The sequence below is a fragment of the Mesoplodon bidens genome (assembly GCF_964165515.1).
Source record: "Mesoplodon bidens genome assembly, chromosome: 6".
In the NCBI taxonomy this organism is placed as follows: domain Eukaryota; kingdom Metazoa; phylum Chordata; class Mammalia; order Artiodactyla; family Ziphiidae; genus Mesoplodon; species Mesoplodon bidens.
The window spans coordinates 4,347,524-4,374,126 of record NC_138162.1 but is presented as its reverse complement, the minus strand read 5'-3'; the positions used below and the strand labels follow the sequence as shown (position 1 = coordinate 4,374,126).

General features: G+C 44.8%; 1 protein-coding gene across 3 annotated transcripts; it reads right to left on the bottom strand.

Annotated features, from left to right (window-relative positions):
• On the bottom strand, positions 1–25,984 carry TTF1 (transcription termination factor 1). 3 transcript variants are annotated; one of them, XM_081236899.1, is made up of 11 exons: positions 25,957–25,984; positions 21,370–22,386; positions 19,847–20,073; positions 18,049–18,234; positions 17,034–17,112; positions 13,589–13,719; positions 10,486–10,720; positions 7,678–7,767; positions 6,036–6,101; positions 1,232–1,317; positions 1–348 (listed from the first exon to the last, which is right to left on the bottom strand). In XM_081236899.1, exons 2-11 carry the CDS (start codon positions 22,377–22,379, stop codon positions 167–169), a joined length of 2,292 nt encoding a protein of 763 aa, XP_081093025.1. In that variant the 5' UTR covers positions 22,380–22,386; positions 25,957–25,984; the 3' UTR covers positions 1–166. The 3 variants fall into 3 exon arrangements, 2 of the variants coding, with proteins under 2 accessions (XP_081093025.1, XP_081093026.1); XM_081236900.1 differs by lacking the exons at positions 1–348; positions 1,232–1,317 and adding an exon at positions 3,636–4,683; XR_014016073.1 differs by lacking the exons at positions 1–348; positions 1,232–1,317 and having other exon boundaries at positions 10,493–10,720.
• Positions 25,985–26,603: the final 619 nt, after the last annotated feature.

Genomic DNA, 26,603 nt, shown 5'->3' with positions numbered 1-26,603 from the left:
TGAAATGTGAATCAATTTTTAATGCTCCACAATATGTTATTATTTTCATACCCTTCCTTTGGCTGTTGCACCTTCTTCAGTAAAATCAATAGTGAAAATAGCTTTATTGACACATATATAAACACAACCAGACCTGGAAAAATGGACAAGAGAGAGTATCAGCCGCTTAACATTTTTCATCTCCGTCTTCTCCCTCACTGTCATCGTCACAATAAAAGATGTCTCGAAACAGGAAGACTGGCTTGGGGGTTGCCGGGGTCTGGATCTCAGTCCCTTTTTTCTCCATCTTCTTCTCTAATTTTTCTTTAAGCAATGGTAGACTAGTCTCATAAAGGTAGTCTATAATCTCTAAAGAAAAGAAATTGAATCTTGAGATGATCTAACAAAGCCTCTTCCCAAGGTCAAAGGACGGATGGCACGGACGATGACAATGCATTGCTACTGGCATTACTGTGTGCAAGACCTGGCTCTAACTGCTTTATTCATAGTCACTCATTCAATCCTCTCAAAAATCCTATGAGGTAGGCCCTATTGTTCACCCATTTTTCAAATGAGGCATAAAGACATTATGAAACTCATCCAAAGTCATAGAGTCAGGAGGGCGAAGCCAGGATTCAAACCCAGGTAGTGGTGTCTGCTGAACGCAAGGAGCATTTTGTCACACACTGCAGGGCGGAGTGTTACCCGAACCAGCGGTTCCCAAACAGTGATGCTGGGCAGGCCACTGGCAACTCACTTGTGAGCTTGTTAGAGAAAAATCTAGTCTCTGGACCCAGACTAGAGACTAGGATCGACTGGGTCTGGGATGAGACCCAGGTATGTATCTTTTTCCCAAGTTCCCCACCTGACTCTGATAGTCCAGGTTTGGGAATTACATATGTAAACCACCTACAAATGGCTGCAGAGATGAAACTGTATCTCCAGCTTTTTGTGGATCAGTGTGTGTGCAGGCATGTGGTATGAGCATGTGTCCTGTGCAATCCAGAAGCACTCGCAGCTACTCACCCAGTGCTTGCTCAACACCCGGCGGCCTGGTGACCACACTTTTCAAGCTCATTATCTCATTTAGTACTTTTGAAAGTCTTGTCAGGTAGGGGTTATAATTTGCCAATTTTTACCATTTTCCATTTGAAGAATCTGAGGTTCCCAGAAGTCACTACCCAAGGTCACACTACCAGCGTGTGTCCCCATATGCCATGTTTTTAACTATTCAGATATCGAAAATACTGACCTGGAAAAGTCTTCTTCTGCCAAAAGGGAACACAGGTGGCTTTCAGCTTATAAAATTTAGTTTGGACATAAGATGGAGGAACATCCCTTTAGAAAGGAAAAGGTGTCAAAAGGTTAGTGGCAGTTTAAAAATTAATCATTTCAGTCCTGTGTACTAAGTGCATTGATTGAGGGGTGGTCTACAGACCTAAGCAGCTTTCTTAATCCTCATGTCTACACATGTGAGAAAAATAAGACACATATGAAAAGCTATTGTTCATCTGGTTAAACACACACACACAAAAGGAAGAAAAACAGCAGTACAACAAGACGGATTCTGTCTAAACTAGAATAATCTAAACTACCAGTTGGGAAGACAAGGTGTAACACTAGCTCACAGGGGCTGATGCTAACATTGTCTTCAGCCCCACCCTGAGGGCTCTCCGCAGAGCAACAAATAACCCTCACGACCACTCTGCGAGGGGGCTCCTACGCTTATCCCTCGTTTTGGAGATGGGGAAACTGAGAGAAGATGGCCAAGATCTTACAGTGAATAAGGGGGGAAGGGCTGGGACTTCAATTGGGTCCACTCCAAATTCTACTTTTTTCTTTCTTTTTTTTTATATCAGTTTTTTTTTAATGGAAGTATAGTTAATTTATAACGTTGTGTTAGTTTCAAGGGTACAGCAGAAAGATTCAGTTGTACATATATATATATATATATATACATATAATTTTTTCAGATTTTTTCCATTATAGATTATTACAAGATATTGAGTATAGTTCCCTGTGCTATACAGTAGGTCCTTATTGTTTATGTATTTTATATACAGTAGTGTGTATATGTTAATCCAAGGCTCCTAATTTATCCCCCTACCTCCCTCCCGCTAACCCTTTGGTAACCGTAAGTCCGTTCTCTATGTCTGTGAGTCTATTTGTGCTTTGTAAATAAGTTCATTTGTATCAGTTTTTTAAGATTCCACATATAATTGATATCCTATGATATTTGTCTTTCTCTGTGTGGCTTACTTCACTTAGTATGATCATCTCTAGGTCCATCTGTGTTGCTGCCAATGGCAACATTTCACAAATCCTACACTCTTAACCACTACCTTTAGGATAACTATATATTTGTCACAATGCAAAGGCAGGGGTCTGGATTTTTTACTTTACAAAGCTAAATAAAGTGGATGCTGATATTCTGGTGAGTCAAATCCATTTTCCATTTACAATAAGTAGGACAGAAACAACCACATTTTAAATATTTTTTTAGAGTGAAAATCACTAACTTCACTTCCTGGGCACTCACTTCCTAAGCCATAAAAGCGTGGCATAGGGCTTCCCTGGTGGCGCAGTGGTTGGGAGCCCGCCTGCCGATGCAGGGGACACAGGTTCGTGCCCCAGTCCGGGAAGATCCCACATGCTGCGGAGCGGCTGGGCCCATGAGCCCTGGCTGCTGAGCCTGCGCGTCCGGAGCCTGTGCTCCGCAATGGGAGAGGCCACAACAGTGAGAGGCCCGCGTACCACAAAAAAAAACCCCAAAAAGACAAACAAAAAAAAACCCCAAACAAACAAACAAAAAGCGTGGCAGGGGCTTCCCTGGTGGCGCAGTGGTTGGGAGTCCGCCTGCCGATGCAGGGGACACGGGTTCGTGCCCCGGTCCGGGAAGATCCCACATGCCGCGGAGCGGCTGGGCCCGTGAGCCATGGCCACTGAGCCTGCGCGTCCGGAGCCTGTGCTCTGCAACGGGAGAGGCCACGGCAGTGAGAAGCCCGCGTACCGCAAAAAAAAAAAAAAAAAAAAAAAAAAGCGTGGCATATTTGTTTCGGTAATTAATTATTCTAGTTGTTATATGATTAGTGGGAATAACTGGACCTGCTAGGTATGTGGAAGTACAAGACGGCTGGGCTCTTTCTGCCTCTTCATGGCAGCAGCTCCCCGCCACGTGTGCACTGCGTGCCACGCACTGTCTCCTTGCTGTCGTCCTCATCACGGTCCTGTTAAACTGCCGCGCAGATGAGGAAACCACGACGCAGAGGCAAGTGAGGGAATGACCTGCCCAAGGCTGGCTAAATTATGAGCATAGTCCCAGGACTTGACGCCGGTCCATCTGACTGCAAAGCCCAAGTTCTAGGGCATCTATGCCTTCCCTCTTCCCACAGCGCCCTGCGCCCAGGTTGTTCTGCAGATCAAAGCTCAGGCTTCAAGAAGTAACAATAACTGATCTGGACATTTTCAAATGAAGTAGGTGTTACATCTCGTTAGGTGGAGATGCTTTCTTTAAAATCCTGCCTAAATAATTCACAAGGGAGGTTTAAAGAACCTGAAGAGACCGAACTTTTAATTTAATTATTTTCACTGTTTTAATTCATTATTAAAACTTTGAGGATGTACTGTTTCCAATGGTATTTGACTGGATGCCATGATGTCTGTTTTACAGCTTTGAGATTTCTAACCTTAACCAAAACAATCAATATTTAAGTATATAATTCTACTTAAAATCATTAAAAACCCATTTTAATTTAAGAAATGTGATCTGAGGCAATGTCACAAGATACACAAACATTTATTGGAAAAGTCAGATTTTTCAAAAGCGGTTTGGTATTACAAAGGGAGGGACCTGTCGACATGAATACTTCTTAGGATGGGAGTTGGTGGGATACACAGCAGGACACCCTTCCTTCAAAGCCCCTAACACCCTCCCCTCTCAGGGACCCACAAACCCAAGAGCTGGTGCCCCACCCCTGAGACGAGCTAGAAGAGGAAAGGGTTTGGAACCACGGGCATGTGTCTGTGACTCCCAACAGGGCCTGCCATGAAAAGATTCCAATTCTCCAAGTTAATAAAAAAAAAAAAAAGGACCGATTGTTCTTTGTCCATAATCCCAAGGTGTAAATAACTAACCAGCGGAACCAGTTTACACCCTTCCTAATGGATCAGTGACCTCACGCCAGCAGCCACGTTTCTGAAAGACAGCCAGGCTGCGGCAGCCCTGTTCCCCTCAGCATCCTTCCCAAACTAAAGGCCAGACAGTCCCTCAACATCCCCACCTCCCAAAGCCCACCAACCCCTGAGCCCCGCGATGCTCAACAATTTGCATTGCTTAGAGGGACTGTGCTTTGCCAGCCAGCTCTCTGTTGCTTGGCCGGCACTGAATTCAGGTCTTCAGAGTGGTGGCCTCTCCTCCAGTGGCAGGAACTGATTGAAAATGCAAGGACCGTAGCAATGAAGACAGACAGCGACAACTGATGAAATCTCACTCCTCGGATGAGAAATGCAAACGAACAGCACACCGAAACCACTGAGGGAAATCCGAAGAGGAACAGGAGCTTGATGTGGTCTCAAAATATCTCCCCGTGGCCATTTCTTTTCACCAAGAGAAAAACTTACTTTTCTACAGTGGGGCAGTGTGGCAGAGGCCGCCAGAGCCAGGGGATCAAAATCAGAACCACATGCCTCATGATGGGATGTGACCTGGTGACAGAAACACAGCCTCCTCCGTGATTGATTCCCATGTAAAATACAAAACCCGAATCTAACAGTGAGGAAGCGTCTGACAAACTCCCCAACTGCGGCAAGTTCTCCAGAACGACTAGCCTGTATTCTCCCACAATTTCAACGTCATAGAAGACAAAGGCATTAACAGATACACACTACTGTATATAGAATAAACAACAAGGACCTAGTGTATAGCACAGGGGACTATATTCAATATCTTGTAATAACCTATAACGGAGGGACTTCCCTGGTGGCACAGTGGTTAAGAATCCGCCTGCCACTGCAGGGGACATGGGTTCAAGCCCCGGTCCGGGAAGATCCCACATGTCGCAGAGCAACTAAGCCCGTGCGCCACAACTACTGAGCCTGTGCTCTAGAGCCGCGAACCACAACTACTGAGCCCACGCGCCTAGAGCCCATGGTCTGCAACAGGAGAAGCCACCGCAATGAGAAGCCCGCGAGCCGCAACGAAGAGTAGCCCCTGCTCGTCCCAACTAGAGAAAGCCCATGCGTAGCAATGAAGACCCAACGCAGCCAAAAATAAATAAATAAGATAATAAATAAATTTTTAAAAATCTATAACAGAAAAGAATCTATAATGGAATCATTTTGCTGTACACCTGAAACATTGTAAATCAACTATACTCCAATAATTAAAAAAAAGAAAAGAAAAGGCAGAAGAACTCTGCTGTTTAGAAGACACTAAGGAGACAGATCCTGGACTGGATCTTAAATCAGGGGGAAAGTGTTATAAAGGACACGACTGGGACGCTGGGTGAAATTTGCATGGGGACTGTGTTTTAGACAATAGTAGTGCATCAGTGTCACGTGCCCTCAGTACGATCACTGTGCTGATGCAGAATAACAGCCTTGCTGAGGACATGGCGTCCACCATTAACACTGAAACGGTTAAGGAAAAGAATTCTATTCCCTTGTAGAAGGGAGCGGGAGAGGGAGGGAGGGAGGAATGATAAAGTCAACGTGGCAAATGGTAAAAGGCTAATTATGGGTAAAGGGACCATGGGTTCTTCGTCCCAGTCATAGCCGGTGTGCTCCATGAAGCTTTTAAGAGACTCTGCACACATTTCATTCACTCTTCTCAGGTGTCTTGGGGTGGAGGTGGTGGTTGGAGCGGAGGGAGCGCTGGTCTGATTTACCTGGTCCGGTACTTAGACAGGGCGTTCCCAATACATATATACACAAATACAATTTATAGATGAGTTCCATAAGCAGCAGGAATTTCAGTCCTGTTCTTCAAATCTGAGAGGCATTTATTAGAACTCCTCTCTGATTTTTTCATTAGATTAATATTAAACAAATGGCCTTACCCTATGGTGCTAGCAAGATCCTCCCAGTCTATTTCATTAACATCTTCCACATTTATTTCATACAACCTATGAGAAAAAATAAAAATTAAGTTTTCAAGGCAACAATCAACATGATGGACATTTTCATGGACTCACAGAATACTAAGAGCTGGAAGGCCTCAGCGTGTTCACCCCTGTTCCAGCTCTCTTGTTACACAGGCCCAGTGTCACTGGCATGCTAACCCAAGGTCAGCCCAAGGTCATGGGGTGAGCTACAGACCAAAAAATCACCCTTCCTCCTCCTGAGCCCTTTGCATCTCCCACCAAGCCTAGTAAAAAACACAACTTCACAAGGAACTATATTAAATATGCTGTGATAAACCATAGCAGAAAAGAATGAAATATGAAAAAGAATATATACATGTATAACTGAGTCACTTTGCTGTATAGCAAAGGTTAAACACAACATTGTAAATCAACTATACTTCAATTAAAAAAAAAAACAAAAACAACACAGGGACTTCCCTGGTGGCACAGTGGTTAAGACTCCACACTCCCAATGCAGGGCGCCTGGGTTCGATCCCCGGTCAGGGAACTAGATCCCACATGTATGCCGCAACTAAGAGTCTGCATGCCACAACTAAGAAGCCCGCCTGCTGCAACTAAGACACGGCGCAACCAAATAAATAAATAAATAATTAAAAACCAACCAACCAACCAACCAAAAACACAACTTCACCATTCAATGTAGACACACAAGAGTAGTACACATGTGTACTCAGCACTTACTAGGTGACAGACACTGGGTTAAGACCTTGATACCCACTAATCCATTTACCGTCAACACCACCCCGATGAAGCTAGGGGATTATGTCCTTTCCACAGGCCAGGAATCAGGGCTGAGAGCTCGAGTCATTGGCTCAAGGTTTCATGACTCATAGGCGGTACCCACATTGGAACCCAGGCCTGCCTGACGTGAGATGCCCTCCTTGGCTCTGTTAGTCTCTGCTGTCTCTCTGGTAGAGGAGAAAAGGGGAAGGCCACCCCAGCCAGGCCAGCGTGGAGAACGAGGAAGCCCACCAATGAAGGAGAAGCAGGCTTCCTGACAGAGCGCAAGAATAATGAAGCTGGACAGGGCGGCCAGAATCCAAAGGTTTCTTCTGCTCTTCGCTGTTCCTCATTGCACATGAGCCCAGGTCCACTAGACTCGCAGACTTTGTAAAACAGGTCCATGTCTCCCTGTCCATCAGGGGAGGGAGGACTCTGCACGGACCAGGAACTCAAAGACAAAACTAAAGACACCAACAAACGCGTGCTAGAGAGCAGTAGGGCTCGGCCTGAAGTATTTACCTCCATTTTCCAATGGACAGAAGTAAGCTATGTCTATGTGAAAGCCTTAAAGACTAAAATAGCTATGTTTATTGAGTTATTTCATTTCTTCTCCCAATAACACTAAGAGGCAGGTACTGTTATTATCATCCTCATTTAAGATGAACAAATCAAGACCTAGAAAGGCAGGAAACACGTCCAAGGTCATGCACGTAGAAAGTGCTGGAACAGGAATATGAACCGTGGTAATCTTACCGCAGATTCTGCTGTTTAACAACTACTCTTTGGCTAGAGAGAAAAACAGGTCAAATATCGTCACTTTCTATTTCTGTACCTTTCAATGAGATTGATCTTGGCCTGTAGGGCATTAACTCCCCGGTATACATCCCGACCATTTGTCATCCTCTTGGTTAGAATTTCCGTCCTACATTGAAAGAAAGAAAAACAGTTTATTTTTGGGGTAAAGTTTCCATTAAAATGTCCTTTGTTTTCCTCATTTAAATTGTCCTTATTCAGAACTACTTTATAACTTTCGCAACTCATCAGTGCTAACATTTACCACCATCAAGAATGTACCTTTTTTTATTTTTTTAAAGTGGGAAAGGGTAAATAAAGAGATAGAAAGTTGATGGTTATTGAAAATGAATGATGGATACAAGGAGTTCTAAGTTGGTGTGAGTTACACAATTTCCATAATAAACAGTTTAAAAAAAGGGAGGAAAAAAAAGAATAAGCCTGCTTGCAGGTGCTAAAGGGTGCTGTATAAACTCAATTTATTTTTGCTTATAAAAACAGAAAGTCATTGCTCTTATTACCATTATAGCTGCTGAAACACCAAATTACACAGATTTAGTAAAGTGATCAATGACTCAATGATTCCTCTAGGGCCCCAAGTTCGTGGCTGAGGGAAAGGGTTCCCTGAAGTTCCTAATAAGAGCAGCAGCCCAATTAAAAATATTTAAAAAGTGCTTCTCTTGAAGAGTGAAATTTGTCACAATCTGATGGACAGATCATGAGCTGTGACATTTACTTTCTTGAGAAGGGAGGTACATGAGGCACACACACAGAAACTGACACTGTTTTTACTAATAGCCGCCCACTTTCACTGGTTTGAAATGTACCCGCTGATGCTATTTCAATGTTTCATGAAGTAAATCTATGTTCAGCGTTCAAGTTTCCTACTTTTTTCTTCAAATTAAAAAAGAACCCTTGCATGTTATTTAATTATGCTGATTCTCAAGCACGGCTCCCCTTCATCATTTCCCTTTTAAGACACTGACATATCAGCTTCCAACTGAGGCTTTATAACCCACTCTTTTTCAAAAAATAATTAATTAATTATTTATTTTGGGCTGTGTTGGGTCTCCGTTGCTGCACGTGGGCTTTCCTTAGTTCTGGCGAGCGGGGGCTACTCTTTGTTGCGGTGCACGGGCTTCTCATTGCAGTGGCTTCTCTTGTTGCAGAGCACGGGCTCTAGGCAGGTCGGCTTCAGTAGTTGTGGCACACAGGCTCAGTAGTTGTGGCTCGCGGGCTCTAGAGTGCAGGCTCAGTAGTTGTGGCACATGGGCTTAGTTGCTCCGCGGCATGTGGGATCCTCCCAGACCAGGGCTTTGAACCCGTGTCCCCTGCATTGGCAGGTGGATTCTTAACCACTGAGCCACCAGGGAAGCCCCCAATCCTTTTTTTTTTTTCTTTTTCGGTACACAGGCCTCTCCCGTTGTGGAGCACAGGCTCCGGACGCGCAGGCTCAGCGGCCATGGCTCACGGGCCCAGCCGCTCCACGGCATGTGGGATCTTCCTGGACCGGGGCACGAACCCGTGTCCCCTGCATTGGCAGGTGGACTCTCAACCGCTGCGCCACCAGGTAAGTCCCCACTCCTTTTTTTAAGTCTAAGATATAGGGGTAGAAAGGGCTCTGGTTCCTCCATATTACACACTTCCCCCCCCAAACATTATCTGTTCTTTGGAGCTTATTTCCTGAGAGTAGTCTTCTAGTAAAATAAATACTCTACAGCAGAACTGTAAGGTATATAAACAATACACAGTATAATCTACGAGTTTGCTTTTAACATACAACACGCCCACTCTGGATTTCATTCTTATTTATGGTCAAGATGATGGAGCCCCCTTTATGCAGGATGATGGAGCCCCCTCTATGAAGGAGGCCTGGGTCGTGGGCTGTAGAACCACTGCTTCAAGCTGTCATGTTGCAGCTGAAAGTTGCAGCTGAAAGTTAGCTTGGAAACCCTCCAGGGCTGGGAAAAGCTACATCGGGCAAAGAACGTGCAGCAACATCTGGACTGAAACTACTTCTTCGTGATGGATGTACCTAAAGATGTTCTAGGATGAAGAGTATGACTGCCCTGCTTTGGATGAAGACAGAGGAACTGCTGAATTAGAAAGCAAAAGTAAAAAGGTGGAGCTATTACTGATCACTACGCTTGTGATTTCCCTCCTAAATATTCAGACGTTAATTTTTTTTTCATGCTATAAATAGGTAACAACCTTGTTTTATGAAGAAAGAGCCAGAGTGAAGAAACCAGAAGTCAATATTCAATATTAAGAAGATTCAAGTTCTGTTTACAAAACAGAAACAGACTCACAGATACAGAAAACAAACTTACGGTTACCAAAGGGGAAAGGGGGCAGGAATAAATTTGAAATTGCGGATTAGCAGATACAAACTACTATATATAAAATAGATAAACAACAAGGTCCTACTGTACAGCACAGGAAACTGTATTCAATATCTTGGAATAAGTTATATTGGAAAAGAATAAAAAAATAATATATATGCATAACTGAATCACTCACTTAGTACACCAGAAACTAACACAATATTGTAAATCAACTATACTTCAATTAAATAAATAAATAAATAGACTAAAAAGGTTCAAGTTCTTTATGAAGAAGCCACACAACGAATCAGGGTTGGTTAAATGCTAACTTAAATCAGCTATCGATATTGAAGTGGTTGGAGCAGCGGATTAGAGAGGATCATTCTTGACCTACTGTAAGGCTTTCCACGTGGTAGTTACAGATATTCTTAGTAACCTCAGCAGTCCACCCCTCTCCGGAAGTTGCTGAGAGAGGGGCAGGGAATGCTTCTTGTTGAAATTTATGTAAGAAGCCTCAAACTTACCACTTACTTTTACACTGCATCCAATTCCTGGTTTCCACTTTCGCCTCCACTTCTACCCAGGATATGCCTTTGTAGAGTTTTTCCCGAACAATTGACAGGCGGCCTTCAGGATTCTCTTGGAGTTTAGAATCCATCTCGTTTAGCTCTTGGGGAGATATTTTCTTTAGAATCACTTCTTCAACAGCCTTGATTAGTTTCTGGGTCTCCGTCTTGCTCCAAGCACCATGATTTCTTTCTGTTGACATAAAAGGATGGTCTTGAAGTTGCTAATCTATTGGCTTTCAAACACAATATTAACAACAAAATGATAATGATGGATATCTGTCATTTGACATCTCTCCAAACCCACAGAAGGTACAACATCAAGAGTGAACCCTAATGTGGACTGTGGACTCTGGGGGGTTAAGATGTGTCAAGGTAGCTTCATGGATTGTAACAAATGGACCACTCTGCTGGGGGGTGTTGAGAATGGGGGTGTGCTGTGCACGTGGAGGGCAGGGGATAAGTAGGAAGTCTTTGTACCTTCCTCTCCCTTTAACTGTGAACCCAAAACTGCTCTAGAAAAATAGTCTTTTTTTTTTCTTAATTTATTTATTTTATTTTTTTGGCTGCGTTGGGTCTTAGTTGCGGCACATGGGATCTTTGTTGAGGCATGCGGGATCTTTTGTTGCAGCGCAGGCTCTTTGCTGTGGTGCATGGGCTTCTCTCTAGTTGTGGCGTGTGAGTTTTCTCTCTCTAGTTGTGGTGCATAGCCCCTGTAGCTTGCGGCACACGGGCTACAGGGTGCGTGAGCTCAGCAGTTGTGGAGCGCGGGCTTAGGTGCCCCGCGGTATATGGGATCTTAGCTCCCCGACCAGCTTCCCCTGCATCTATGAAGGAGGGTTCTTTACCACTGGACCACCAGGGAAGTCCCCAAATAAAGTCTTTAAAAACAAGAAGATAAATCAGACACTTTTCAGAAGACAATGGGCAACATCTCAATTACACAAACATAAAAGTATCAGTTATGGACTTCCCTGGTGGCGCAGTGGCTAAGAATCCGCCTGCCAATTCAGGGGACACGGGTTCGAGCCCTGGTCCAGGAAGATCCCACATGCCGTGGAGCAACTAAGCCCACGCGCCGCAACTATTAAGCCTGTGCTCTAGAGCCCGCATGTCAGAACTACTGAGCCCGTATGCCACAACTACTGAAGCCTGCGCGCCTAGAGCCTGTGCTCTGCAACAAGAGAAGCCACTGCAATGAGAAGCCCGTACACCACAACAAAGAGTAGCCCCCGCTCGCCACAACTAGAGAAAGCCCGCGCGCAGCAATGAAGACCCAACGCACCAAAACAAAACAAAACGAAAAAAAAAACTATCAGTTACATGCAAATCAAAATGAAACTACGAAAGTGGCCATAGATTCTTTTTAAGAACCAATCTCACACACACACACACACACACACACACACACACACAAAACCAACTGCAAAGAAAAAAATCCTTTCTTAAAGCAATCTTTTTTTTAACTTAGAGAAAGCTGTTCTTCCTGTTTCTAAGAGTAATACCTCCTGCAGGAAATTGTGAGGGTCCCAAACATTTAGTGGAAAGAGAATAACCAAACGACTTTCATGTTATATAAATAACTCTCCCCAAGAGTTTCTGGAGTGAAATTAACAGCTGCAATGACGTCACCACAGTACTTGATGAAGAAGGCACCTGTGAATTTCTTTTTTTCTTTCTTTTTTTAATATTTTGCACTCCTTAAGCTTTCTATTTTTTTTTTAATTTAAAAAATTTATTTGGCTGTGTTCGGCCTTAGCTGCAGCACGTAGGACCTTCGTTGTGGCGCACAGGTTTCTCTCTAGTTGCGGAGCATGGGCTTAGTTGCCCTGCAGCATGTGGGATCCTAGTTCCCCGACCAGGGATCGAACTCGCGTCCTCTGAAGTGGAAGCGTGGATTCTTAACCACTGAACCACCAGGGAAGTCCCGGCACCTGTGAATTCCTAAAGCCAGTCCTTGGCGCAGGGCGTCAAAAGCTTCTACGACTCGCTCTTCTTGTCTAGATGCTCACAGTGATGCTAAGGAAGAGGCCGCAAGCTGGCAGGCTACAGATATCTTTGATCTGGCCTACAGAATCTCACATGCCACGGAGCAACTAAGCCCATGCGCCACAACTACTGAGCCTGCGCTCTAGAGCCCATGAGCCACAACAACTGAGCCCATGTGCCACATCTACTGACTGGGCTTGCGCTCTAGAGTCCACGTGCCACAACTACTGAAGCCCGCGCGCCTAGAGCCCATGCTCCACAGCAAGAGAAGCCACCGCAACTAGAGAAAGCCCGCGCGCAGCAACGAAGACCCAACACAGCCATAAATAAATAAATAAATAAATAAATTTATTTAAAAAAAGAGAGTCCCGAGAAAAAAAGATCTTGATTTCACACACACATGCAAACCCAGATGTTTGCTTTACTTCTTGGAAACTGGCAGAATTGGCTACACTGAGTCTTCGCATGGCACCGGTGGCCAGAGTTGGTGGCACAAAAGGCGTGGTCTCCACCACCTCAGAGTTTACCACGTGCAGACATGCAGACGCCTGTCTGGGACCCGCTGCATGGCTCTGCCTGCAGGGCCGGAGCACGTGAGCCTCTGGGCTGAAGCTAACACCCACTAAGGACTGTCTTCTGAAAGCAACTGGGGACGTTTTAAGGTGAAGAATATTAACCAAGGAAGCTTTTTATGAAAGAGGAGAACAGACAAGAGATGACTGACACTGGTTTTGGGAAACGCCCCTGACTAACAGGCCCTCCCTTTGATGGTTTCCCTGGCCACCTGGGGGAAGGGACCTTGGTGGCCCAGGCTCTCCTGCCCACTGGCTGAGTGGGTTTCAGTTTACCTGGCAGTTGGAGTCACACTGAAAGCTACTGAAATAAGGTGTGGCAGAAATCAGTCTGGTGAATAAAGGCTGCATCAATATGCATGAAGAAATAAATGAATCAGTAAGAGGATGGCTGAAACAGTGATGACTCTCTCAGACGACAGGCCTGCAGTGATGCCTGGGCCCTGGGCCGCTGTGGGCTGATTCGTTCACCGAAGTGGGCTCTAGAGACCATGACTTACGACTGCTGATCTGGGAGAACTTCAGGGCCACAGAGAGGCTACTTCGAGACACCATCTCACCAATCTTTTTCCAGTCGTTTCCATGGAGGGAGTGGTATATCTTTAGCTTCTCGGTATCTCCTTTGCTATACCTTAGAGGAAGGGAAAACAGATCACAGCTGAGCATTAACCACAAGCTTAAAACCACTATTCTCACTGCAGCACGCTGCGACGCTGGGAGAAGCCGTATAGGGCGGGCTGTCAGGAAACCTGCTCAGCACAGTCCTACCAAGGACCTGAGCCCAGATACTTCCTGTCTCGGCATCTCAACCATGAGCACCCTGTAAGTCAGTCACCGCAGTCCCTGGCTCACTTACACAGAGGCCAGGGCAAATAATCCGATCATGCTATTCCCCAGCCAAACCCATAAAGGCTTCACACCATAAAACCCAAACTTCTGACTGTGCCTGCAAAGCTCGGCGCTCCCTAAGTTCAGCCCCATTGGCCTTATCGGCCTTTCTCACTTCGGAGCCTCTGGACCTGTGGTGGGGAATGGCCTCCCTCCACCGCTGGAAAGCTCCTGCAAGCTCTTCTGAAGCAGCTTAAATGGTGCATCTTCAGAGAGGGCTTCCCTGACCACCTGGTTGGAGGTGTCCTGCTCTCCTCTCCCACAGGACACTCTGCAGCTCTCTCACTGGCCCCGTCACCACTGGCAACTGTACGCTCGTGGCTTCCCTGGTTTATCTGACCCTTCGTCTAGGCCACCACTGGCCAATGGAAATATGAGCCACAGATGTCATTTAGAATTTTCTAGTGGTCAGGTGAGAATTAATTTTATTTAGTTTTTTTTAAGATAATTTATTGGCTCAGGCAATTGAAAAGTCCAGATACAGGTGGGCCCTAGGGTTAGGTTAATCCAGGAGCTCAGTCAAATCACCAAGGACCACTTTCCACCATTCCACTCTGCCTTCCATGTTTTTGGGGTTTTTTTTTGGCGGCAGCATGCGGCACGTGGGATCTTAGTTCCCCAACCAAGGATCGAACCCACGCCCCCTGCAGTGGAAGCACAGAGTCTTAACCACTGGACCGCCAAGGAAGTCCCTAATTTTATTTAGTTTTAATGAATTAATAACATATTTTATTTAACTCAATATATTAAAAATGCAGCCATTTCAACATGTAATCAGAACCTAAAAGTATGAATGAGATACTTTACATTCTCTTCTCCACACCAAGCCTTCTAAGTCCATTGTATACTTCACTCTTCAGCACATCTCAGCTTGGACTAACCACAGTTCAGGTGCTCCATGGCCACATGAGGCTGGTGGTCACATGGACGGACAGCACAGCTCTGGAGGGGAAGTCCTCGGAGGGCGGGGACCCTGTCAGTTTTCTACACTTTGGTACCCGTAATGCTTGACAGACAACAGATGCTCAATAAAGATGAGAGAGGGACTTCCCTGGTGGCGCGGTGGTTAAGAATCCGCCTGAGAATGCAGGGGACACGGGTTTGATCCCTGGTCTGGGAAAATCCCACATGCCGTGGAGCAGCTAAGCCCGTGAGCCACAACTACTGAGCCTGCGAGCCACAACTACTGAAGCCCGTGCGCCTAGAGCCCGTGCTCCACAACAAGAGAAGCCACCGCCATCACAAGCCCACACACTGCAACGAAGAGTAGCCCCTGCTCGCCGCAACTAGAGAAAGCCTGTGCGCAACAACAAAGACCCAACGCAGCCAAAAAGAAAAGGACAGCTGTCATTAAAAAAAAAAAAAACCAGATGTGACAGATGCCTTAGCACAAATCGGTCACAGTTTAAGGAAGTTAAGAGGCAGGAATCCCACATAAAAGCAAATACCTTAAAAGAAAAGAACTAAAGGGCACTATAATATATGCGGAGTTTGAGATTAAACATCTTAAACGTTTAAGGGAAGAAAAAGCCATCTTTATGTCATTTTATAATTCCTTTTTGGGGGAGGAAGAGGGGCCAGAAGTGGGAGTTTATGTTATTACTAATGCAACACAAAAGCAGCCCCAGTAAAAAGCAGCCTCATTTGTAATGAGGGTGATCCACAACTACCGGGGGACAGTAAGATCCTAGCATTCTCAGAAATGGATCTAAAATGCAGAGCATGGTGAACAGAGATGCGAAATCCTTCAGCATTAAGAATCAAGCTTTGTAGCAGTTTCCTTTATGAGGCAAGCAGGGTCTTCCTGAGATTTAAAACAAGACTTAAAGGTAGCCTTGAAGCAACAAAAAAGAGGACATGAGAGAAAAACAGAGTGTACGAAAACGAGGAAACAGGTGTACTGACCTCCATGGCCCCTTGGAGCCTTACAATTCTTTGATTTTTGACTTTCTATGGTTTCTTCACTTAAGAGTTCCTTAAGTTGGAAAAATACTTTAAGGGTAAATGGTCAGCACAACACAAATAATATGGTACCAGTGAATGAACTTTATTATCAGAAAGACAGACTTTCATTATTTGAAAAATGTCATTTCCCACAGTGATGTAACAGGTAGAAAAACAGGTTACCTCATTCATTTACCAAAGCATCTTTTTGGTCCCATTGAAAATGTCACCTTTAGTGAATTTCCTTAAAGTACACAGCGGGGGCTTGGGAAAAAGGGAGGGCAGGTTTCAGTCTGTGTGGAGGCACCTTACCTCTACTTCGGGTTTATTTCTTTTGGTAAAAATTTTTAAAAAGAAGCCAAGGTCATGTCAATGTTACGTTCTGATAGTACCTATGTCCTGATTTAAAATCACGGCGCTCAGTAGGACCCAACTGGCCCGGCCAGATTCACTCCATCTGCCTCCTGGAAGTGAGATCAGTAGTTGAGCCCTAGGTGGCTGTCTGGGCCCTCAAGGGTAGGAGCTGATGCTTTCTCCCTCATCCCTCTGTCCTTAAGCAGAGTGCTTACCCACCACTGACGCTCGGTCTACATTTGTTTTATTTGGACTGTTGGAAACAGACCATAATTGGGTATTTTATTTAGGAGAAAAGGGAGGACAGAAAGGCTACCGCCACATGAAGCTCTGCATTGATGCCACCGAACCACACTTAAATGACCTCACACAAGTGCTCACCCCCACCTTCAAATATTTACTGAAAACCCAAAGCACTGGGCTCAGTGCTGAAGGGCACACATCACACCGAGAAGGAACGTCTGGGTTCGCAAGGAGCTTACAACTTAGGAGACTGCCGAGAAAACTGCACGGGTGACGCTAAGAGGCAGCGCGTGGAGAATGCTACAATTGACAGCATAAAGTAAAAGCCAGGGATTTAGAAAGGGGAAGACGACAGAAGATTTATTCAAGAGGTGGAAACTGAAAGGGTCTTTGGAGACATACACCTGGCGGCACATCTGGTTTCACACACCAAACTCTTCACGATTTTGTTGTGTACATTTTGATTTACAGTATCAGCAAAGACTAGAGAAATGCTCTGCTCAAGTTTTTTCTTACCTGCCTTTGTAATTGTTGACATCAAACATCTTCTTTGCTCGATAGTATACGAGTTTCCAGGGCCGGGCAATGCCCTTACCTAAAGTCGGAAGAGAGGTGGTCAGAGGGACAACCAGAGCGTGGCATGAAACGCCGTCACAATTATAAAAGAAACCCAAGAAGGGCCCCTTTTTACAACACGCGCTATCCTAGACCCCAGGTGGAGGGTGCGGTTTCCTATGTCCTGCAGAAAGCCGTCTTGGGGAGCAGATATACAAAATCCCCAGTTTCCTTGGCGATCTCTGAAAACTAGATGCTTAGTATGTAGAGGCTCTAGCTTCTGGTCTACTAAATTCATGGAAAAGGCCCTTATTAGGCAAAGGGATTTTAACATAATCTGGAGGTGGAGGACACACTCCAGCAGTTCCCCATAAGAGAAACAAAAAACCTTTGCAATTGAATAAGCTTTTTCCTGCTTTGCCACTCTAAAGATGAAAGGGTCCCCCAGCAGGGGCTCACTGTTCTGTTTCCTTTGTGCATTCCACCTAAGAAGTTATCCTCTTTAAATTCAAGAGAGATTTTTTTTCCAGTCCAAACCTACATTGCTTCATGACCTTCTACCTTCCCCAGGATACCTCCAAGAGGAGGGTTCCAGCTCAAAGCACAAATATGGCTCTACTTAAAAAACTTCGGAGACTCTGGTGTACACCAGAGTACTTTGTGCAGTATATGCAAAAAAATACACAATAGAGGACAAGACGAGAAACCAAAACCGTAATTGTTACCAAGTAGGAAAGCTGGAAGCTGATCATCTAATTTGTTAGAAAATCTGTAAAAGCACTGTTCTTGGGAGACGTGAACACATTCCAAATCCCTGAACATATAGGCTGGCAATAAAAATACTATTAACGTAGCAGCGGCTAACATGCACTGCATGTACCGGACGGGCCAGGCACTGTGCTCAATACTCACCACGCTTATCTGTGTAAGGCTGGAAGGCTACGGATGGTCAAAGAGGCCACAGTTCTAAACTTACCAATGTGCAATCTAAACGAGTATTTTCTTTTTAAGTCGGTGATGAGAGATTTCTCCTCTGGGTATCTGTCTGTGTACAGCAGCTTGTCTGCATTCTCGATTCCTGTCAGAGACAGAAATTCTTGCACGTTTTTCTCTAACTGCTTATTTTCTTTCACGGAAAACTTGCCAAATTTAATAGTGACACCTAGGATTTGGGGCAGGAGAAAAAGGTACACAACTGTCATTAATGAATGAAAGCGAACCACCGTTTGGTCTTTAGCAATTACAACAGCACCGTCAGCTCCTCCCCACCTCCTCCCCACCTATCGGGGAGCAGCCCCTGCTTGTGCCCTTGACATTCGCTCTCAGGCAGAGCTCGGCCTAAGCCACACTGTCCTCCCAAAGTCTTCCCTGGTCATCCTACTCCAATGTGACCTTTCTTGTGTCATCAACTCCTTTTTACACAGTTATTTAAAAAATAAATTAACAGTAATAGATATTCATTAAAAATTCAAACAGTATTGAAATAAAAGTTTAAAAGAAGCCCCCCCCTTCACTCTCCTGTGCCCCTCCTCCCCCCAAGGCAGTGCTGGGAACTGGCTGGCACAAACATGAACATGTATATTCTCTATGTATATATATTGGGGGGAGGTGGGGACAATATCACTGCAATTTACGTTCTATTCCTCGTCATAACTCAAAGCACTCAAGTCTCATTATTATTGACTGCATTACACAGTACATTTTGCTAAGCTTAGACTTATTTTAAAAATCTTTTAGGGCTTCCCTGGTGGCGCAGTGGCTGAGAGTCCGCCTGCCGATGCAGGGGACACGGGTTCGTGCCCGGGTCCGGGAGGATCCCACATGCCGCAGAGCGGCTGGGCCCGTGAGCCATGGCCGCTGAGCCTGCGCATCCGGAGCCTGTGCTCCGCAACGGGAGAGGCCACAACAGTGAGAGGCCCGCGTACCGCAAAAAAAAAAAAAAAAAAAAAAAAAAACCTTTTATAAAACACATACTCATAAAAATTTCAACACAGAATACAAAAATAAAGTGAGGTCCTTCTATAGATATTGCTCGAATACAGAAATAAAATGGGGTCCTTCTATAGATATTGCTCTATAAATTGTGTTTTTCTTGATCAATTTGTCTATTTTTTAAAAAAACTAATCTTATCAACATGATTAATTCCATAAGGCTAAGGCCCCTCTCTTTACTTTTTTCAATGGCCAGTGGCACTGGGCCTCACACAGCAGATACTCATCAGTAAGTCCTGCTCACTTGCAGTACACAACCTTACATGTGTAGTTCATTCTGAAACCCAATAAGCTTTCTGGGAGGTTCTTGTAACACAGTGAAATCAAGAAGGAGACCAAGGTGGGTGTTGCCTGAAGCCATGCCCACTACAACCAGCTCACCCTCAAATTAATATCCTTGAAATTACACCTCATCAAAGCTGATGATGTTGATAAGCATGTTTTAATTTGATTTCACTTGTGCCCCCCTCCCAGTGTCTCAACCACTTAACCTCCTCCCCCTCTTCTTCCGGGCTTGATCTTCTAGTCTGTGGATCACCTGGATCTGTTAGCCCCGTTTTTCCTCGCCTTCCCTATCAGAAGTTGGGCACAGAAGAGGAAAACTAGTGCACTTCACTTTGGGAATTTTACAGTGCAGATAACGATTCCGGAAGGAGATAAAGCTGAAAGTAGCTAAGGGGTGCTTTTTGTGAATCTATAAATCTGAATCGCTCACAAAAGAAAGTCAGGGCTAGTTACGCATATAGAAAAGTTCAACAAATATTCAAGTCCCACAAGCTTACCCTGGGCTTTAAATTCTTTAAAGCGTCCCAAGTCATCCCGATACATTCGCTTAATTGTAGTGGCAGCCCTCTCCTTGATATCAGGGATGAACTCCTGGAGCTGCCTCACAGCGGAATCCAAATCCAGGTCTGAATTATCTGAATCTCTCGAATCTTCAGATAAATATTTGGTTTCAGGATCTTTAGCCGACTCCAAATTGCTTTCTTCTTCATTTGTAGGTTCTAATCTAAGGAGAAAAACTGGATTGATTAACATTGACAGGTCACGTGCCCTAATGGCTTTCAGATTCTTTTCTTACAGTGACTCTCCCTTTGACTACAACAGCATTAAAGCTGGAAGGGATCTTGGGGTTGATTCAGTGTGTGATGTCTGAACTCTTTAATGTAGCTTTACTAACTTGGACACACCCTAACCCCTATTTCCACCAGGCATTGCTTCTTATTTTACTATTTCTCAACTGTATTGTTTCAGATATTGACTTCCTAATAAGCTCAGCCCTCTTCTACAGCCCATGGATACTCAAGACACCTCCCCCCACCATGAGTTATGTTTTATAATAATGGTTACTAATTAGTTAAGTCAATATTCAGGGTTTACATCGTTACAATTGCTTCGTTGCAGTTAACAATGGCCACATATTTTCCCCTTGGCAGTATAAAGAAAACATAGTTTTCTATGTATCTATCACTAATTCATTCCCACAAACTTTCTGCCAGATGTCCAGAGCTGCTCTTAGCCAAATGCATCAGCTAACCACCCAGACAGGAAACTGAAACAAAACAAAAACAAAACTGTACGCATTTGTCCGAGCAAAGGGTCAACAGCTTTCACAGGTCCACAGCCCCATACAAGTTAAGAACCACAGGCCGAGAACATTCCTGCCTCGTTATCAGTGATCTAAAAATGTCCCCAATGAGAAGGCACAGAGGATGATGTGAGTTGGGCCCTCTGCCATTTAACTTCTATGTGAAACTATTTTAAGCCAGGACAATCTAGCAAATGTAAGAACGTCACAGAGTAGAAATGGGGAGAAAACCTGTCCCAACTCCCAGGAACTGAAATAAAGTGCTTAAAAAAAAATTCCTGCATCTATTCATCGGCCAGTATACTTAAATGATAATTATATAAATAACGATATCTAAATTTCTTTTATTAGGGAGAACCCTAATTCAAGTTTTTTTCCTGTTCCGTAACATTCTAAGTTCTCTGATCCTTTCTCCTATCTCTGTACATATAGACAAGGTAATTGTGGGGTCTTTAAAGTCTTTTTAAACTTATACATAGAATTTCAGGGCTGGAATAGTTCTTAGTGAAAACAGACTCTAACTGCCTTATTTTATACATGAAGAACGGAAGGTACCTGCCAAGTTACTCAGTTAAATGTGCACGACATCCTATACATTTGATGGTCTATCTCTTTATGATTTCTGCCACTTACTATGGCCGTGCTGAACAAAGAGGTAACGGGCAGACTTCACACCCAAGACGCACACCATCAGAAGGCCCAACACCCTCACGTTACCTCTGCACCTCTTCCGAACAGGCCTGGGGTTTCTCCTCTTGTGGCCTGGGTTTCGCACTTTCTTCAATCAAGGTACCATTACCTTCCACTGAATCAAAGAGCGTGTCCTCAGAGCTCGTCCTGAGCGCTGAAAAATCACCGCCAGGTGCCACAGCAGTATCAATAGAAGACCTTCTCTTCCTTTTCTTAGACTTTTTCTTGAGGTCACTGGATTCCTGATTGCCCCCTGCAGTCCCAACCTCACCAATCACTTGGGATCCCTCTGAGTACATGTTCTCAGCACTCTCAGGCGCAGGCAAGGCCTCGAATTCCCGGTCATTTGGACGCTTCCTCTTTCTTTTCTTAGACTTGCTTTGATCTGCAGACACTGGTAGTTGTGCAATTTCACCTTCTTGGCCCATGGGAGGCTGGGGTTCCTGCTCTTGGGATTCTGATCCGGGCAGGGTGATGCCTGCACCCAGACTCTCCTGGACAGCATCACAGGATGCAACTTTCCTCCTATGTTTTTTATGCTTTTTCTCCCGAACTTTATCATGCAGCTCTGACTCATTTTCACGTGACTTAGTAACCAAATGCGGTTCATCTGCTTCAGGCCCTCTTGTTGACTTTTGTTCCTTGCTTACATCAAGGTAAACGACATCGACGTCCTTTCTAAAATTCTTTCCTGTGTTCTCAATGTTTTCTTTATCCACCAGGACGTACGCAATACCTGTTTCCTTATCGACTCCCAAAGCACCTTTTCTTCTCTTTTTATTCTTTTTGGGTATAGAAGTGGCCTTTTCAGGCTCATCGCAAATTTCTGATTTTTTCAAAGGAGAAGAAACAAGATGCTGGGCATCCTTCCTCTTTTTTTTACCCTTAGTTATGTCAGCCTGTTCATTTGCCAGGGAGGAGTCTCTGAAACTTTCATGGGAATGCCTCCCATGTCTCTCCTTATGTACAGAATGCTTAGTCTTTTTCTTGACGAAAACTGGAGAGTGGGTTTCCGATCTGCTTGATTCTCCTTCCATTTTACTCCTATAGGGAAATGGAACCACGTGGTTTATTTTTGCAGAGCATTTTAAACATTAGCCTCAGGAGAAAAAAAAAATCACACAAAAACGAAATTGCAGGACAAATGACAAGCCTAGAGTCATGATTATAAATTTTCTATTATTCTAAATGCGTAGCAAGCTCACTGTAATTCACTTGTCTGGTTCCATTGCCTTTATGATATGGAAAAAAAAATGCCTAATTGAGAACAGTGCTCTTCCATGATCGGGCCCTTGTTCCCCCACGGCCTCATCTTCTACCTCTCCTCTCAAACTCTGTGCTCCAGCTACACGTGCCTTTTTTTTTTTTTTTTTTTTTCGGTTCCCCAAACATGCTCCAATCCTTTCCCTGGCTTGAGGTCTTATAAATCACGACTCCCTCACTCTGGGCCACTCCCCGCTGTCTCCTACCCCTCCCTGCCTCCTTTCATCCTTCAGAGCTTGGCTTGAACATCGCTTCTTCCAGAAAGCTTTAAAAGAATATAAACATTATGATACCATGCATCCTGAGTTAAGAAAATATAAATGTTATGATGCCGTGTATATTACTTTAAGAGAATATATACATTATGATGCCATGTATATTGCATTTAAAACACAAAAAAAGTTTCATGTATCTTTTCTGAATGGATACATATGTAGTAAAACTATGAATACAGCATGGGGATTATAACTGGTAAATTCAGGGATTAGGGACAAGTAGAGAGCCAGTTTCTCTTATATCTGTAATCTTGTATTTCTTAACTGGAGTAATGAGTGCAGGGGTATTTGTTATATTTTTGTCTACTCTTATTTGTCTACTCTTTTAAAGTGAACTGAAATAGTTCACTTTTTAAAAAGCAAGGGGCAGAACAAGAATACAGACTGCTTTCACTTAAAAACAAGCATTAAGGACTTCCCTGGTGGTGCAGTGGTTAAGAATCCACCTGCCAGTGCAGGGGACACAGGTTCGAGCCCTAGTCCAGGAAGATCCCACATGCCACAGAGCAACTAAGCCCTTGCGCTACAACTACTGAGCCTGTGCTTTAGAGCCCGTGCTCCACAACAAAGAGTAACCCCCGCTCGCCGCAACTAGAGAAAGCCTGCGTGCAGCAACGAAGACCCAACACAGCCATAAATAAATAAATAAATTTATTTAAAAAAAAACACAAGCGTTAAAACAAGCAACTGAAGGATGTAAATGTACTGTTTTAAGTATTTATCAAAAAAAAAAAAAAAGAGAGAGAGAGAGAGAGAGAGAGAAAAGAAAGAAACCTTTCCTGACCCCTTGAGCTTGGCCCATTCACCAAATGATATACTTTCGTAGCAAACTATTTCTCTTTTGTAGCATTTAGCCCAGCTGTGGTCCAGAGTGGGGACATCAAGTATCCACTGACCTCAAACTAGAAGATCGCCTCTTTGAGAAAGAGGCTGAATGGGCCTTGTTAGTGTCCAACAAAAAGTCCAAGTTCTGCAATAAGTCGGAATGAAGTTTAATAAGGCTCCAATGTCAATTCTTATACAGAGCACGTGCATTCTGGAGTTTAAGTACAGGAATAGAAATGTACTTCACAAAAGACATGGTTAAAAATATAATTTTACAAACACATCTTACAACTCTCCTTGCTCCGTATTGCTTCTGGATTTCAATTTATAAGATTTTATTTCTCTGCGACTAAAAGTAATACTAAAGGTAATACGTTTACATGGTTCAAACATCAAAATAATCTGTCCTTATTTCCCCTCCTTTCTCACAGAGAAGGTAGCATCTGTATATTCTGATCTGCATTTTGCTATTTTCACTTAACAACAGATCCTGGAGACCTCTCTGTGTCAGTGGTCTTTCAAGTCTGAATGCTTAAGCACCTTTTCTACCGGAAGGTACCTACTTTCTCCTAGGTAGTCAAGAAGCTATAAGAATTGTCTAGCTGGAAGGATGGGGAATAACAAACATACGGACTGATACCTATAAGCCAAATCTACCAGCCTCAGAATCTCACCTCCAACGGAGGCACCAAGAGCTTTGGTTAAGGCCTTCCTCCCTGGTGTCACCCAGAGATGCACAGAAACCCCTTCTTAACCCACTTCTTTGCAGCTTCCACCTCCAAGACACCCCCCTGAGACTGCTCCAGTTAGAGTGCCTATGACCTTCGAGCCACTAAATTCAAGAGATACTTTCCTGGCCCATCTTTCAGGATCTCTCTCTCTCTCTCTCTCTCTTTGGCTGCACCGCGTGGCTTGGCGGAATCTTAGTTCCCTGACCAGGGATCGAACCCATGCCCCCTGCAGTGGAAGCAGGGAGTCCTAACCAATGGACCACCAGGGAATTCCCTCAGGATCTCTCAATAACAATGAACAGAGCAGATAATTCCTTTTAATATTTTTACCTTCCATTAGTTTCTTTCTTTCTTTTTGTAAATACCTTGTATGCTTCTCCTTCTGGTCTCTTGAACTCAGCACCACGTTTTAAATATATAGTCACTTCCCACTAAAACCTTCTTATGGCTTCTCCATTATTCTTTATAAATTTATTTATTTTATTTTATTTATTTTTGGCTGTGTTGGGTCTTCGTTGCTGCGCGTGGGCTTTCTCTAGTTGCCGCGAGCGGGGGCTACTCTTCGTTGTGGTGCGCGGGCTTCTCATTGCCGTGGCTTCTCTTGTTGCAGAGCACGGGCTCTAGGAGCGCAGGCTTCAGTAGTTGTGGCGCACAGGCTTAGCTGCTCTGAGGCATGTGGGATCTTCCCGGGCCAAGGCTCGGACCCGTGTCCCCTACACCGGCAGGTGGATTCTTAACCACTGCGCCACCAGGTAAGTCCCTCCATTATTCTTAAGATAAAGTCCCAAATCCTTACAGACCTACCATGCCCTTCATGATCTAGTCTAGTCCATGCCTACCCCTCCACCTCTCATTTCTCCCTGGGTTTCAGACATCCTGTCTTCTTTCCGTTCCCAGAATACACCATGATCCTTCTCCTTATCAGGGACTTTACAAAAGCATCTCATTTTCCCAGGAATGTCTTTCCTCCGTTACCTTTCTGCGCTATAACTGGTCTAAGTTTGAAACTCACTTTCTCTAATCCCTTCTGGGTCCCGCCTTCTCGTTACAATGTTTCTCAACAATCCAGCTGCTTCCCTACTGCACTTCGCTCCGTTGGGACATAACCGGCCTCCTAAGGGTTGGGTGGGATCTTCTCGTCCGTCTGGTTCCCAAATGGTTCCCCGGTATTCGATATATATGGATATACATTTTTTCACACTTAATTCGAAACATACCACTTCCCGCCGTGCAGGGACGTGCCCACGCCTGGTCCCGATCCCCTCCCCACTTTGGGGTGCCCTGGAGACCCTGCTCTGCCCCGGGGTGGGCGTTCCGGGGCTGAGAGGGAGGAACGAACGAGAGGTTCCCGAGTGGAGGGGCTTGGAGCGGCTGCGGAGAAAACAGGCGCCACCCTCATCCCTGGGGACCTGGGCCAAAGGCGGGCCTCCGGGGAGGTGAAGACAGCAGCCACACACCGCTCGGTTCAGACACGCAAACTGGGAAAAAAGCCGGAGCAACTATAAAGCGCTTTCACCTACCTTCCGAACGCGTCGCCACCTGCCTTCCAATCCGGAAGTGCTGGTGTCGTGAAAGCGGAAGTGGCTGCGTCACTTCCGCCCCCCCCCCCCCCCCCGGCATCGCGCTGCCGTAGCAGCTCGCTGGCTGTGGGGCTGTGACTCGCGTTTTTTTCTGCCCAATTTGTTCCCGGGCTTGTTGCGAGTGGGGTGGGACAGGGTAGAGCGTGATCCTAAAACTAAGAAAGTGGGACAGAGCCCTTCCGTCGACTTGCTCATTCATGCATGCATGCCATTTATTCAACAGTTTTTTTGCTGAGGTCCGTCTGCAGTCCAGGAGTGAATAAGATGCTGAGGGCTAAGCTGAGGAAGACAGAAAACAAACTAATCAACCAAGATAATTTCAGATTATCCTTTAAGGAAAATAGATCAGGGTAATGTGATGGGGAGCGACTAGGGACATTGAGAGCTAGGTTAGATAGTAAGGAAGGCTCTTTGACGAGTGACAGATAGTAAGGAAGGCTCTTTGACGAGTGACAGTTGAGTTCTTAATGAAAAGGGTGAACAAAAATCGATGGAAGAGTGTTCCAGGCTGGGAGCAAATCCAGAGGCCCTGAACTTGGTTGCTGCAGGAACTGAAAGAAGGCCAGGGTAGCGGGAGCACCGTGAGT

Coding starts and splice junctions, on each gene's coding strand:
- TTF1 (XM_081236899.1), bottom strand. CDS start 22,379: ATGGAAGGAGAATCAAGCAGATCGGAAACCCACTCTCCAGTTTTCGTC. Junction 17,113..18,048: donor CTCGTTTAGATTGCACATTG/GTAAGTTTAGAA, acceptor TTCCGACTTTAG/GTAAGGGCATTGCCCGGCCC. Junction 7,768..10,485: donor ATGCAGTGTAAAAGTAAGTG/GTAAGTTTGAGG, acceptor CTTTCAATGTAG/GACGGAAATTCTAACCAAGA.